The sequence below is a fragment of the Lytechinus variegatus genome, chromosome 15 (genome assembly GCF_018143015.1).
Source record: "Lytechinus variegatus isolate NC3 chromosome 15, Lvar_3.0, whole genome shotgun sequence".
Lineage (NCBI taxonomy): Eukaryota > Metazoa > Echinodermata > Echinoidea > Temnopleuroida > Toxopneustidae > Lytechinus > Lytechinus variegatus.
In genome coordinates, this window is record NC_054754.1 from 10,453,777 (window position 1) to 10,467,149 (window position 13,373).

The window sequence follows — 13,373 nt, forward strand, 5'->3', positions numbered from 1 at the left end:
AATATTGTATAATTCAAACAATAAAAATCAAAGAAATAGTGAGTGAGGGACATCATCGACTGTCTCATTTTGCTTGTCACTGAGTTGTGCATGTCACTGTTTTGTGAAAAAATAAGCGAAACTTTAAAATGTCATAACTTTCTTATTTTACATCCGAGTTTCGATAGATTTTCAGCGTTATGCTAGTTTGATTTTTCTTTATTTTTTCAAATCAACATTTTTCTGGGTGGACTTGACCTTTAAAAGAAAAACAAAGTCATCACGAACCATTAAAAGTTTGAAATTTATGCATATTACATTATACATAATATGTTATGTGGAGCGTTGTGGCCAAGTGGATTAGTCTCCGGAATTTGAAACAGAGGGTCGTGGGTTCGAATCCAGGAATCCCATGCCACTAAAGTGGCGTAAATTCCTTCTGCACTCGGGTACACGCGGTAGGATTAGCACCTAACGGCTCGGCTATACAGCCGGGGTAATGAAACTGGTACCAAAGCGCAGTTGAGTACATAATTATATGCAAATAGGAACTGCGCTGGATGATGATGGACACATTATTGGGCAGCTGCTCGTTTATGACGTCACAAATCCAAAATTTAAAATCCTAATAGTTTTCTTAACTTATGGATTTTCCTCAAACCTCCCATAATAGATTTTATTATTTGTTCTGTTTTTTTTTACATCAAGGCTTTTCTTGGGGGTGAACTTCTTTAAAGAAAAGATACAAAAAATCCACTGGAGCCATTTCTTCCAATTTTGAAAGACCAAGAAAGAAAAAAAAGAAAGGAAGGAGGACGAAAATCATATAAAACACGCATTTTGAAGAATTATATTTTCATTCATTTCGCTTGCTTTCTTCAGTTTTATCGCATATGCCCCCTTGAACTTATTTATCAGTCGACCACTGATGAATACATTGAAGGCCTTATATCGAAAAGTTCTGGGCGAAACCATCAGACCCAAAATCAATGAATTGTTCGCATCATCCCCTTCTTATTTGTTTTATTGTTTAAATCGGAAAGTGTGTTTGTTTCATTATTTTGTTTGCTCATATGTATATAGGCCTATACGCATAACGAAAAATTTTGAGAGGACAGAATACAGAATATAATTGCATATATAGTTTGTTGTCGCTCATGTCATATGCAATCATAATGTTAAATTAATTATTATATGTTACAAGTATATAAGTAACGTTGGTCTGCAGAATGTGCCATAGAATGTGAAGGAGTGTGTGTGTGTGTGTGGGTTTCACAAGTGCTTCCATGTGTTTCTGTGTTTCTATAATGAATCTGATGACGACACAGAGGCTTGGGATTTTTAAAGATTTATTTCTTGTCTATTTTGCTTAATGTACTGTATATATTTACCATTATAATTTCTAGGTATTTTAATCAACAGGGCCCATGCATGCAGTTGCAAACCAGCTTTTTATCTTTGTTAGTGCTTTTATCGTGTATAGCGGGGGGCTGACCATGCAAAAAATCACAATCGTATGGTCATTTTTATGTTCATTTATACATGGTTTTGGAAAAAGGTGAGGGGGGGGGGCTGAAGCCCCCTAGCCCTCCGCTTTCGTGGCCCCTGAGTAAATAAAAATAAAACGCATGGCATTTTCTTTTTACACAGAAATTACGCTTTTCATAAATCAAGACATGAGCAATTTTTATCTGCTCTTTTTTTTTAGTACGAACAACTTTTCTAAAAAAGGAAAACAAAATAAATTAATATGCATTTCTCCCTGAAATAGTTATAACTGCATCACTTTTTTTCGAGCTTTCGTGAGGTTTCACTCACGAATGAAGTGCTTTTCATAAAATTTCGACCCCCCCTCCAAAAAAAATTATTAATTCATCTTTATTGTAAAAACCATTCAACATCCATAGATAAAGAAGAACATAATAACCCAGGACCGAGGTTTACAAATAAAAGTATAAGATCCTCAGGCAGGGTGACACAGGCTATAGGGTACAAATTAACAGAACAGTAACAAATACATGAGTGGATTTGGTATACGTTCAGTACAATTCGAACATTTCAAATGACCCAGAGTTCTATACCATTGAAAGAAAGAAAAAAAATGAGAAAAAAGTCTTACTCGAGAATGGAGGTGATCTTGTCACAAACCACTTCCAAAAAAAGTGAAATATGCCAACTCTTATTTTTGTATTTATCTGGTAAAAGATACCTAAGTACTGATACTCTGATAGTTGGTTTTCCATCAACCTTCTTCACCGGAGTCATGTACTTGGCGCGGATTTCAGAAGATTTCAGAAGATTCTCTCGATCTCTCACAGATCGATCGCAATGTGATTCAGCTTGCGCAAATCTGATTGCTGAACGAAATGCACTCGTGTTCTTTCGGCGCGGCGTTCGGCTGTGTGACGTCATCTGGCCAATTTGCATAATTGTGAACAGTCTTTCCAAAATTTGTTAGCAAATCGTACTATATTTTAAATAATAACACAAATTAAAATAATTTAAAGCAATAAAATATTATTCTAAATTCTGAATTTTATTTTAAATATTGAAAAGGTCAAATAAAAGGACAATATCTATTTTCCATACGGTACTTTAGGTAGCGTTACTTGACCACTACGCCAGTGGAGATGAATTTTGAGGGGCCATCTTGGACCAGACTATCCAGTTTTCTGGGCTGAAAGATGACCGATTATACATCCGCAACGCCTCAACAATCCACAACTCTGGACGGGAACGCAGCTTTTGCTGACGCCGTACAAAGGGCGAGAGCGGTAAGTGAAAATTACGATAGTTTTTTATCAAAAACTTTCTCTAAAGACGCAACTGCAACTCGACTCAGTCGCATACGGTACGCGTGTTGCACGCTTTGGCATGTGCATGCCTGGCGTGTATGTGTATCGCCGTGGCCGTCTCGTGGAGAAACAAAGGAATGGGGTCGGGCGCGGCGTCTACAATGCATGCAATGGTCTAGGCTTTTAGCCGAATCGTTAGTTATGGCTGCCTGCTGGGACTGGTATGCGAGGGCATAGGATGTGTATCTGTAGAGTAGCACGCCCAAGATTCAACTTGTTAAGCCTTCTCTGCAATATTTTTTGTTCTCAAATTTTTTTTCACAAAATATTATTTGTCCCAATATTTGTTAAATATATTTGTCTATTTTTATTGCAATGTTAATTTTTAGATTCAATCTCAATAATTCATAAAATCTTGAAATGTATTACCATGTTTTACGGCCAAGATTCAACATCCCTCTGCCTTTGTTCAACATGGCGCATTCCACGTTCAAAACTCAATGCGTGCAATAACTCATGTAGCGCCGGCCCGCATAGCGGGCCGGCGCTCAGGAGCTTACCGTGTATTTACCCATACTCATGGGACAACGGTAGATTATGGTCAAAATATCTAGAAAGATAAATTGTGAAAAGAGATTAAGAGAAATTATGCACTTACCACTATTATATGGATGAAGGTCTAACGAGTGGTAGACTAGAATCCTGATGTCGAATCACAGACTGGAACCTCAAAAAATCGGAAAGTTCTCTCCTCCCAAGTCCCGATCGGCCGTTTTTGTTATGAATCGTAACAAAATGGCCGATCGAAAGAGATTCGACATGGCAAATCTATTTTACAAACCTGCACACTCAAACACCAAAACTCACCCCAAACACATTTTTATATACATAGACACCATCACTTACCTTCAGAAAGTCCTCATTTTAACTAAAAATTCATCTTTAAAAAGTCGAAATTTTCCCTTTAAAATGCCGGAATATGCGCCGTATATCTAGCCAGGAGTAGCCAGGAGGCTTCTAGAGAGTAAAAATCATTTACTAACGTAAGCTTACGTAGTCTCATACGAAGCCAGGTCTTCCTGGTCATTGACCCACATGACGGAAGCCAAAACCTGAAACTTTCACCCCCGAGATTTCTACTTTCCTTCAAAAAGATCTAGCCCTAAATCATGTACATGGGATAAAACTTCATGTCCGACATTTCTACACTCTCGTTATTTTTTGAACAAGAATTCTTTAAAAAAAAATGTGAAAAAATATTGTGAAAAGACGGAAGAAACTTGCCCGATGTTTACGCCGCCATCTTGCTTCCTATTGTTCTTTGCCAACGTTACCCGACGCACGCATTTTGAAGCAAATGTAAACAAACTGGAGACTGTCTCTGAAATTGGATACCCAAATTCTTGACAAAAGTCTCTGATATTGGTGATAATCTCCCTCATGGGAGACAGTCTCCAATATTGGCCATGCGCCTCTACTGGTAGAGGAAACTGGTCCTGGAATCATAAGCAATGATAAAATGATAATCAATAAAACAAACTGCTGTAGATTTGATTACTTTATTCTAGTTATATATTTTTGTCATATCAATCCAGAGTCAAGAATACATATTTCTTAATATCTCAATCATGATTTTATTCAGAGTAGGCCTATAAAGTATAAATCAAGCTGTGTTTCTTTTCCTCTCCATAGATACTGGCTACATAATTATTGCATATAATTCAGGATCATGGTCGGACATTCTGAAGTTTTATTAGTGGCATGCTTAGACAAAATAATGAATTTAATGGAACAAAAATGAGAATAAATGAAAGTATGTTGAGAGAAAAAATAAGTTGAAAAAAGAAATGAGGAAGGTGATCTGTGAGAGAAGTGACTGAATGCGATGAAATTAATTGAAGATGTAAATGTTGAAATAAGATTTTTTGATAAAAAGAATGGAATATGTATCATTTATATAAAGTAAAGGAGAACCCTTGAAACCAGCTGAATCCGTATCAAAGAGAAAAATCAAAGAAACATATTGTTGAAAGTTTGAGGAAGATAAAATGAATAATAAGAAAGTTAAGAGCATTTGAATGTCGAGTTCACTAATGCCATGTAGATCCTCCCATTGGCAATGCGATAAAGATCTGTGATGTCACACACATACAACTCCCTCATTTACTACTTATTTCACTTATATTCTCACTTTTATAAATTCTATCACAAGGTGAGATGTTCTCTTTATGAGAGGACAAGTACAGAGGTTTCACAACATTATAACATTGATGAATCGTTTGTCATATGCAGGGCTCCACACTAACCCATTTTTTCTACTGGTCCAACCTATTCATGTCGGACAAGTAGATACCCATTTTTTCAAATTTTTACTGGTCCAAACCTAAAATCTACTGGTCCCCCAAAATAAAGAAAACATTAAGAAAAGGCGGAAGTTTATTTTTCTAGCCTTTCGTTACCCCCCCCCAAAAAAAATGAAGGAAATGAAGGACAAAAAGAAAGCAAGACCGAAACAAAGAAAGACAGAAACAAAGAAATAAAGGAAGGAAGGAAGGAAAAGAAAGAAAAAAAGAAAGGTAGGAAGAAAAAAAGGTAAAGAAAGGATAGATGTGAAGGAAGAAAAAAAGAAGGAATAAAGAAGAAACAAATATAAGAAAGAAAGAAAGAAAGAAAAGAAAGAAATGAAGGAAGTAAATGAAGCAAGCAATACAGAAAGAAAGAACAAATCCAGAAAGTAGTAAAGGAAAGAAAGAAGAAGCAATAAAAAAGAAAGGGTAAAAGGAGAGATGGAAAGACAGACAAAAGAAAGAAAGGAAGAATTGAAAGAAGGAAGGAATTAAGGAAGAAATGAAGGAAAGGCAAAATGATAGATACAAGGAAAGAAATAAATAAAGGAAGGAAGGGAAGGAAAGAAGCAAGCAATTATAAAAAAAAAGAAAAAGGTAAAAGAATAGATGAAAGGAAGAAAAAAAAGAAAGACCGAGAGACAAAGAAAGGAAGGAATGAAAGAATAAAGGAAGCAAGCAGTCAAAAAAGAAAGGAAGGTAAAAGGATATAATTAACAAAGGGAAAAAGGAAAGAACAAGACAGATAGAAGGAAGGAGTGAATGTAATAAAGAAAGGGCGGAGAAAAGAAATAAAAAAAGAAAGGGTAAATAAATGATGGATGGAAGAAAGAAACAAAGAATGAAGAAAGGGGTAAAAAGAAGGAAGGAAAGAAAGGAAGAAGAGAAGAGATGTATATAGGATGGATGGACTCAAAAACTAAAGAAAGAAAATATCAGAAAGAAAGAAAGAGAAAGAAAAAGGAAATAAAGAAAATATTTTATAAAAGGATAGAAAGAAAAAATGAATTAAAGAAAAAAGGGAAATAAAAAAAAAACAGTCACAAAAAAAAATTGAGGGAAGAAACAAAGAAAGATTAAGGAGGAAAGAAAGATAGGAAGAAAGCTAAAACTATTATCATAAATAATTTATCAGTTTCTTTTTGGCTCAATTAAAATAGCTACTAAAGAAAGTCGGATACCAAGTGTATCAACACACATAAATGCATATGTGGGGCTATTATGTATGCAGACGATATCACCCGAAACCCGATCTGTTTGAACCAAAACAGAAGTGAAAATTTCTCCTTTTACTGCTTACAAATGACAGAGTTGCTCCAATTTTTAGGAAATATGGACATTATAAGAGCCTTTCATGAGTTTGAACCTTGAATTTTGACAGTTCTGTGAGAGATTTCTGCCAGAGTTTAGCCAGGCTTCGTTCGTGCGGCCAGTGGAGAATTTACCATGTGAGCAGTGTGGCTGACTACATGTACACTGTATGCATGCTGTATAGTACTCTAGTAACACGTGCGATTCATTCTGTGTGTATTCTGTGTATGAATGGCAGAATTTAGCGGGGGGGAATGGTTTGCTGTGAATTTGACCATTTCTGGAAAAGTTATTGGCCCAACAATGGTTTTTATTACTGGTCATGTCGGACCCTTAAATCTTGCTATTTTTGGAAAAATTACTGGCCCGACAATATTTTTTACTGGTCATGTCGGACCAGTAAATCTTCCAATTTCCGAAAATCTACTGGCCCGACAGCGATTTTTACCGGTCTGGGACCGTCGGACCGCCGCTAGTGTCGAGCCCTGTCATATGATTGGAATGAGCAAAAAGAGGTTTTTTGGGGTATATCTCGGTGTCTAAAAGGGAGAGTTGTTCATCTGTGACATAGATCTTGGTCGCATTGCCAATGGGAGGATCTCCATAGCACTAGTGATCTTGACATTCAAATGCTCATAACTCTTCTATTGCTACTCCTAGTTTACTCAAACTTTTGTTGATCTTATTCTTTGATTTTTCTGCTTTCACAAAAGCTAACTTGCTCCTAGTCTTGAGGACTCCATGAGCATATTTTTTATGATTTTGATATTGTCATAACTCACGGAGTCTTGACAAGGCATGCTATCTCAGTGTGGAGAAGATACTAGTCCATAAGGGAATTCCCTTCATATTTAACATTAGAACTAGTGGTCCATTTATATACCAAAATTTTATTAAACTGCATACCCAAATACCCTTTTTACACAGGATTTTCTTAGCCCCGGACTATCGCTAACCCCGTACTATTTTTTTCCTTTTCACACATGCCAAATTGTTATTGCTAACCCCAGATAGGCAATGCTTGCTTTTCACACACGAAACTCACTAACCCCGGACTAGTGGTTTTTGTCGATCATTCGTAGTACAAGTACTTCACTCGTACCTTTTTACACACGCTAAAATTTCCTTAACCCCGTACTATAGGTGGGGCTAAATTGCCATTTAGCCCCACCTTTAGTACAGGGTTAAGCTTAGCCCATAAGTCCCTTTTCAACCAAACTTGGAGGGTTGATGGACTTTAGGGACCTGCATGTTATGCTGCAGTCTGAGGTCATATGGTAAGGTCAAAGGTCATTTTCAGGCAACATTGAAGGTTACATGCAAGACTCTCTTATGACATCTAACTCCACAACCGTATGTCGCTTTTCAACCAAACTTGGATGGTACATGTAGATGGACTTTGGGGATGTGCATGTCATGCTGCAGTCAGAGGTCACAGGATAAGGTCAAAGATCATTTTCAGGTCAACGTTAAAGTTTACATGCAAGACTCTCTTATGACACCTAACTCCACAACTGTAAGTCGCTTTTCAAGCAAACTTGGATGGTAGATGGACTTGGGGGATGTGCATGTTATGCTGCAGTCGGAGGTCACATGATAAGGTCAAAGGTCATTTTCAGGTCAACGTTAAAGTTTATATGCAAGACTTTAACTCCGCAACCTTAAGTCGCTTTCCAACCAAACTTGGATGGTAGATGTACTTAGGCGACCTGCATGTTATGCCGCAGTCGGAGGTCACATGGTAAGGTCAAAGGTCATTTTCAGGTCAACATTAAAGTTTACGTGCAAGGCTCTTATGACAAGTGTTATTCCATCCCAGTCATTTCACAATGAAGTTTAGATATAATCCTCTTGCGTGCCCTCACAAATGATATTTCTGGTTATTTTCATAAGTGGGCGAGACACAAAATTGCATTTTTCTTGTTCATTCTCCAGATTGCTGCTAAGATTGGCGGTTCTAGCACGTTAGGCCTAAATTCAGGTTCAAGTTCAGCTGAGGTAAGCGGACTGCCCCCTTCTGGTGGACTAGGAGCAATTAGTGGAGGAGACGCAGCCAGCGGAATCAAGCGGCCTCTCGAAGACTCAAATTCAGAAGCAGAGCCAGCTACAAAGAATTTAGCCATGCAGAATGAAAATGAATTCAACAGTAAGTGGGGAAATTAATTTGATACAAATACAAGAATAAGAAATTGTTTACAAATGATATGCAAGAATCAAGAATTCTCTCCTCTGAAAATGTCAATTCCATGTTCTCTCTTCCCTTCCTGAAGTGCTTTTCTCCTTATGCCATCTTGTAACAATGATTTTTATCTAACATGTACATGTATAAATGGTCCAAATTTGAGATAGACTGCCCTATTTGCTCACCATACGGCGTCTTGGAAATCCTAATAAGTTTTAGAAAAAGTTGTCCTGGATATCTTTCTGTTTTATTTTTATTTTTTAATGTTTACTCTTCAGCTTTTGGTGCTTCTCTACCAGGGATGCCAAGGGCAGCACCAGCGAACAGCATGGGGTAAGAAAAAATAAACTTATGTATGTCAAGAAATGAACTATTTATATCAAAATGCATGGTTCTGTTTAGTCATCTTCCTGCTCCTTTCTAATGAGCTGGTTAAGGGTTATGTTTCATAAAGATGGCTGTCAAGTTGTTCATAACTGGAACATGTTCTTAGGTGATAAGTCGGCTTCATAAGGTATTTGGGATACGTCATTTAGCACAGGGGTCACCAGTCCTGCATAACTTCCAACCAGTTTTTTGGAATGGTCCCATGGCATATGCTTTGTTTCTGTGACGATCGCAGCATCTGCCCGCAAACTTGTTGCTGGGTACTTTAGGTGTTGGTCAGCAGGGTCAAATGCTTGTGTTCAGAACTGTTCAAATTGCCCTCCAGTACAAACAAATTTCCTACCAAGCTAACGGGTACCCCCTGTTATGAAGACTGCATTCTTCAGTTTCTTAGTACACTGAACTCGCGTACCACGTGGAGCAGTCCAGCAGACTCTTATTGTGAGGTAGTCGTCTAACTAAAGAATTGCTTCCTGGATTTCTAAATTGTTTACAGTACTGCTAGATTTGTCTTCATTTGATCGGTCCAGGATAGTGACTGTTTATACTGAACGTTTCTGGTTGTAGTAGGTCTACATGTACCTATAAACAAACCATTTTGACCGGTTATTTCAGGCATTCTTTTTTGGTAAAAACCTAGGAGTGAGATCTACCCCACTCTTGTTATATTAATTAGTTTAATTTCATCCAACTCTGCTTATGGAAAATGGTTAATCAGACAAAATAGCCAGCTTTTGGATGAGACAATATGAGGATTAGACTTGATAGCACTTAACCAAATTGTTACTAATAGAAAGATCTAATGAGTTCATTGAATTCAGATGATATGGAAATTAGACCTATTGGCCCATATTCTGAAGTCAGGTTTAACCCTAAATCTCCCGGGGTATTTTGATTCTTGTCATTCCCGGGGGGGGGGGCATTATGGCCCCCCCTTAAGATCTCGGCCGCCGATCGCGCGAGCGACGCAAAAATTTGCACGCTGGTAGTGTGCGATGTAATCTACAAGGCTGTATGGTAAAATTTTCCAAAATAATGAGATTTTATTTTATATGAATTAATTATGCTAATTTATGCATAAATCATAGTTTTTGCTCTAATTCACTAAATAAAGCTCCTAGAATGCTAATTTTTGGTAAAAATTTTCTTTGTAGCATTCTTAACAATTGTAATTCAAAAAAACTTTGGTTTGGAAATAAATTTCTTATGTATTTTATTGTTTTATGAATTTCTTATGTATTTTCTTGTTTTTTTACTTTTTGTTTTTTCAATGGAAATTGTTCCAGACATAATTCTGATCATAAACAAGGCAAAATCAATTAAGTTTAATCAGTAAAAGTAGAAATAATGATACATTTGTGAATTTTGGCTAAATACGCAATTTGCATTGGATTTGTACATGAAATCACGTTTATGAGCAATTTTGGGTCTGACATGCACTTGCATAATGTTGCGTAATGTCGTAACCGCGTACCCGGGCGTCACAAATTTGGTCTCAAAATTTGCGCGAGACTTGAATGTAAAAAGTCAGTGAGCTGCGAGGTGAAAAAATTTCGCGCAGCAGATATATCGCGAAAATTGTTGAGGGGGGGGGCCATTATGGCCCCCCGGGAGAATTAGGGTTAAAGTTGTGATTTAAGTATGGGAAGCCAAAAGTATCAAAAAGTTTTATTAAGTTGAACGTTTCTTATGTTCACTGCTCTTTCCTGATTCGATGATGAAGACAATATATTTATACTTCCTAGACAATTATGAATGATTTGAGAGCTAAATGAGCTGAAATATGATATCTCTACCGTTAGTGATTTATGTAACAATTGGCTATCCATATTTAAACCACAACTTTAAACCTGAGTTTAAGTTAAACCTGCTATCAGAATACGGGACATTGTTCTTAGATTAGGATAAGCGTCTTCAGATCATCCAGTAAATCTTGTCTCTTGTGCATGCAAACACTCCCTCTCTCTAAAACAAGACATCCATTCTATCATTCTCACTTTCATACACAGTGTGTTTTTCTCAAGCACTCCTCCCTTTCAGCCTTGCTTTGGCATTCATCTTCTTCCTGAATTACTTTGTTCATTGAAATTTCTTAACCCTTTCTTTCCTTTTCATCATCTATTTTCTTCATAATTTTTTCCATTTCAGGGGTCATGGTTCAATAAATGATGAAATCTTAGTGCCAAACAAGCTGGTTGGTCTAAGTAAGTATAGTTGATCCATTCACTTACAAGAAAAATTGTTCTGTTTTGTTGTTTTCAGTCACCCCGGTGAAAAAACAGATGAATTCTTTGTGCCAAATAAGATGGTTGGTCTCAGTGAGTATACATCAAAAATTCTATATAAAGTTTATCATGCTCATGCTATTACTATTCAAGTCAAGTATCAAGTGGATAATTGGTTTATTACTATCTTGTTCATAATTTTGAACAGCTGAATAATCAAAAGATGAAAATTGCCTATTGATAAAATTTGTACATAAATGCTAATTCATGTATGTGAGCGATGTACTTGTAACATGTTCAAAATTTTCCCATTCAATAAAAATGTACAATTTTCACTTTCACTCCATCCTCGTGTCTGTCATTAATATTGTTACAATTGATTGAAAATGTACCATTTAGAAAAATATTGTATTCGTTACTGGGGGTAAAAATCATTGAATCTAAGGTCATAGTACAAAAAATACAACCAATCATGAAAAGTGATCCTTCATACCATATTTTCTAGATGTTGAGTTTAAACACTGAAAGTTTACACAAATTTTGACAAGAAAGTGTTTACCTGTAAATTTATGTTCGCAAATCCCTTTTTCAATCTCATTCAGTGGTTTATCATATGCAATGTGTTAGACATGTCCAAGGAGGACCATTTTCTATGTATTTATATTCCATACTCTCTCCTTAGTAATTGGTCGTCAGGGACAACAAATCTCTGCCTTACAGACGGAATCTTCATGTAATATTCAAATCGCCCCAGGTGAGAAAAAGATATCATTCAATTCTATCTGGAAATGAAGGTCAAAGATAATTACTTTACTGTGCATTCTTAAAGTTATTGTTAGAGGTACAGACTGTACAAATAATTAGAGTAAATCTGAGTAGCATACTTGAGTAAAATACATGTTGGGTGTATGGCCAGGTTTAAAAATGCAATATGAATTTAGGCAAGGCCTACCAATCTGGTAATCATGGGTCTAATTCCCTACTACAAATCTTAGGTCCTTGTGGCTCCTTCGTGCTAGCTGTACAGGTTTTCATGATATATTATAAAAATATGAATATAAGTTACCTCAAGCTGGTTTGATAATTTATTGAGTATGTTAATGTGATACGAGTGGTGGGTACCCTCTGAATATCATCCGTTAGCTACACAATTTTGCCAAAAATGGTATACATGTTGATTTTGGGTATTGGATTTTTTCATGCATGTTCACAATGTACAATGTTAAAGAATACACAGATATATAGATATATATAAAACATAAGTAAATAATGAACATACATTGAGAGTTGTTATGCGAAAGTGTTATATTGAAATATATATTTTGCAATGAATGTTACTGCAACACTTATAGGTTTTGACTTTGACATCTGGATTCATTGCTTGCAGTCATGAACTACTTTGAGACAAATCGGATCTGTCATCAGCACAAAGAATACCCCTTGATCATCCATGTGTAAACATCACCACAAAATGGTGTTAAATTATTTTGTAGAATATACTCTTTCAGGACACGAATGAAACTTTTGCATTCTTGACCCTTTTTTCCAAGCGATTTGTGAGGTGTAAAGTTTTTCTGGTATCAACGAGTATATTGCCCTCGTTAAATTTACATTTCTACTAATGCTTTTTTTTCTATTGAGTTACCATAATTTTACTATTTCTGATCCTTGTTCAGAAAATGGGATGTCAAGCGAAAGACAAGTCACTCTGACCGGAACACCCGAGTCTGTTAAGTATGTTTCTTTGTATTCATTTTTTTTTACTAGTATGCTGCCTTGCACAAGATCTATTTTATAATGTATAAATTTAAAGAGTGGTATTCTTGGTAAGCACTGGCAGTGTAATCGTTAACTTAGCCCAGTCTACCCAAACATGATTTTTGTGAATAATATTTTATCATCTACTCTCTAGAATGAATTATAAGACTAATTCTTGAGCTCGTTTCTGATAAGGGCAACTTATCTTTGTTCAGCATCATTCATTTCAAACATGATTAACTACCTACAGTTAACCACAGATTAAAAGTATGATTTAAAGGACAAGTCCACCCCAACAAAAACTTGATTTGAATAAAAAGAGAAAAATTCAACAAGCATAACACTGAAAATTTCATCAAAATCGGATGTAAAATAAGAAAGTTATAGCATT

The 13,373-nt window shown here is 36.2% G+C and overlaps 1 protein-coding gene across 6 annotated transcripts in view; it reads left to right on the forward strand.

Annotated features, from left to right (window-relative positions):
- The first annotated feature begins 2,578 nt into the window (after positions 1 to 2,578).
- LOC121428518 (far upstream element-binding protein 1-like) overlaps positions 2,579 to 13,373 on the forward strand; it is a 36,851-nt gene continuing 26,056 nt past the window's right edge. For 5 of the 6 annotated variants that reach the window (XM_041625200.1, XM_041625198.1, XM_041625202.1 and 2 more), the window contains exons 1-6: positions 2,579 to 2,753; positions 8,366 to 8,576; positions 8,891 to 8,945; positions 11,262 to 11,317; positions 11,907 to 11,978; positions 12,901 to 12,958. In XM_041625200.1, coding sequence (XP_041481134.1) covers positions 2,664 to 2,753; positions 8,366 to 8,576; positions 8,891 to 8,945; positions 11,262 to 11,317; positions 11,907 to 11,978; positions 12,901 to 12,958 — 542 coding nt within the window. In that variant the 5' untranslated portion in view covers positions 2,579 to 2,663. Of the gene's footprint in view, positions 2,754 to 8,365; positions 8,577 to 8,890; positions 8,946 to 11,147; positions 11,204 to 11,261; positions 11,318 to 11,906; positions 11,979 to 12,900; positions 12,959 to 13,373 lie in introns of all 6 variants that reach the window. The other variant, XM_041625199.1, reaches the window with a different exon arrangement.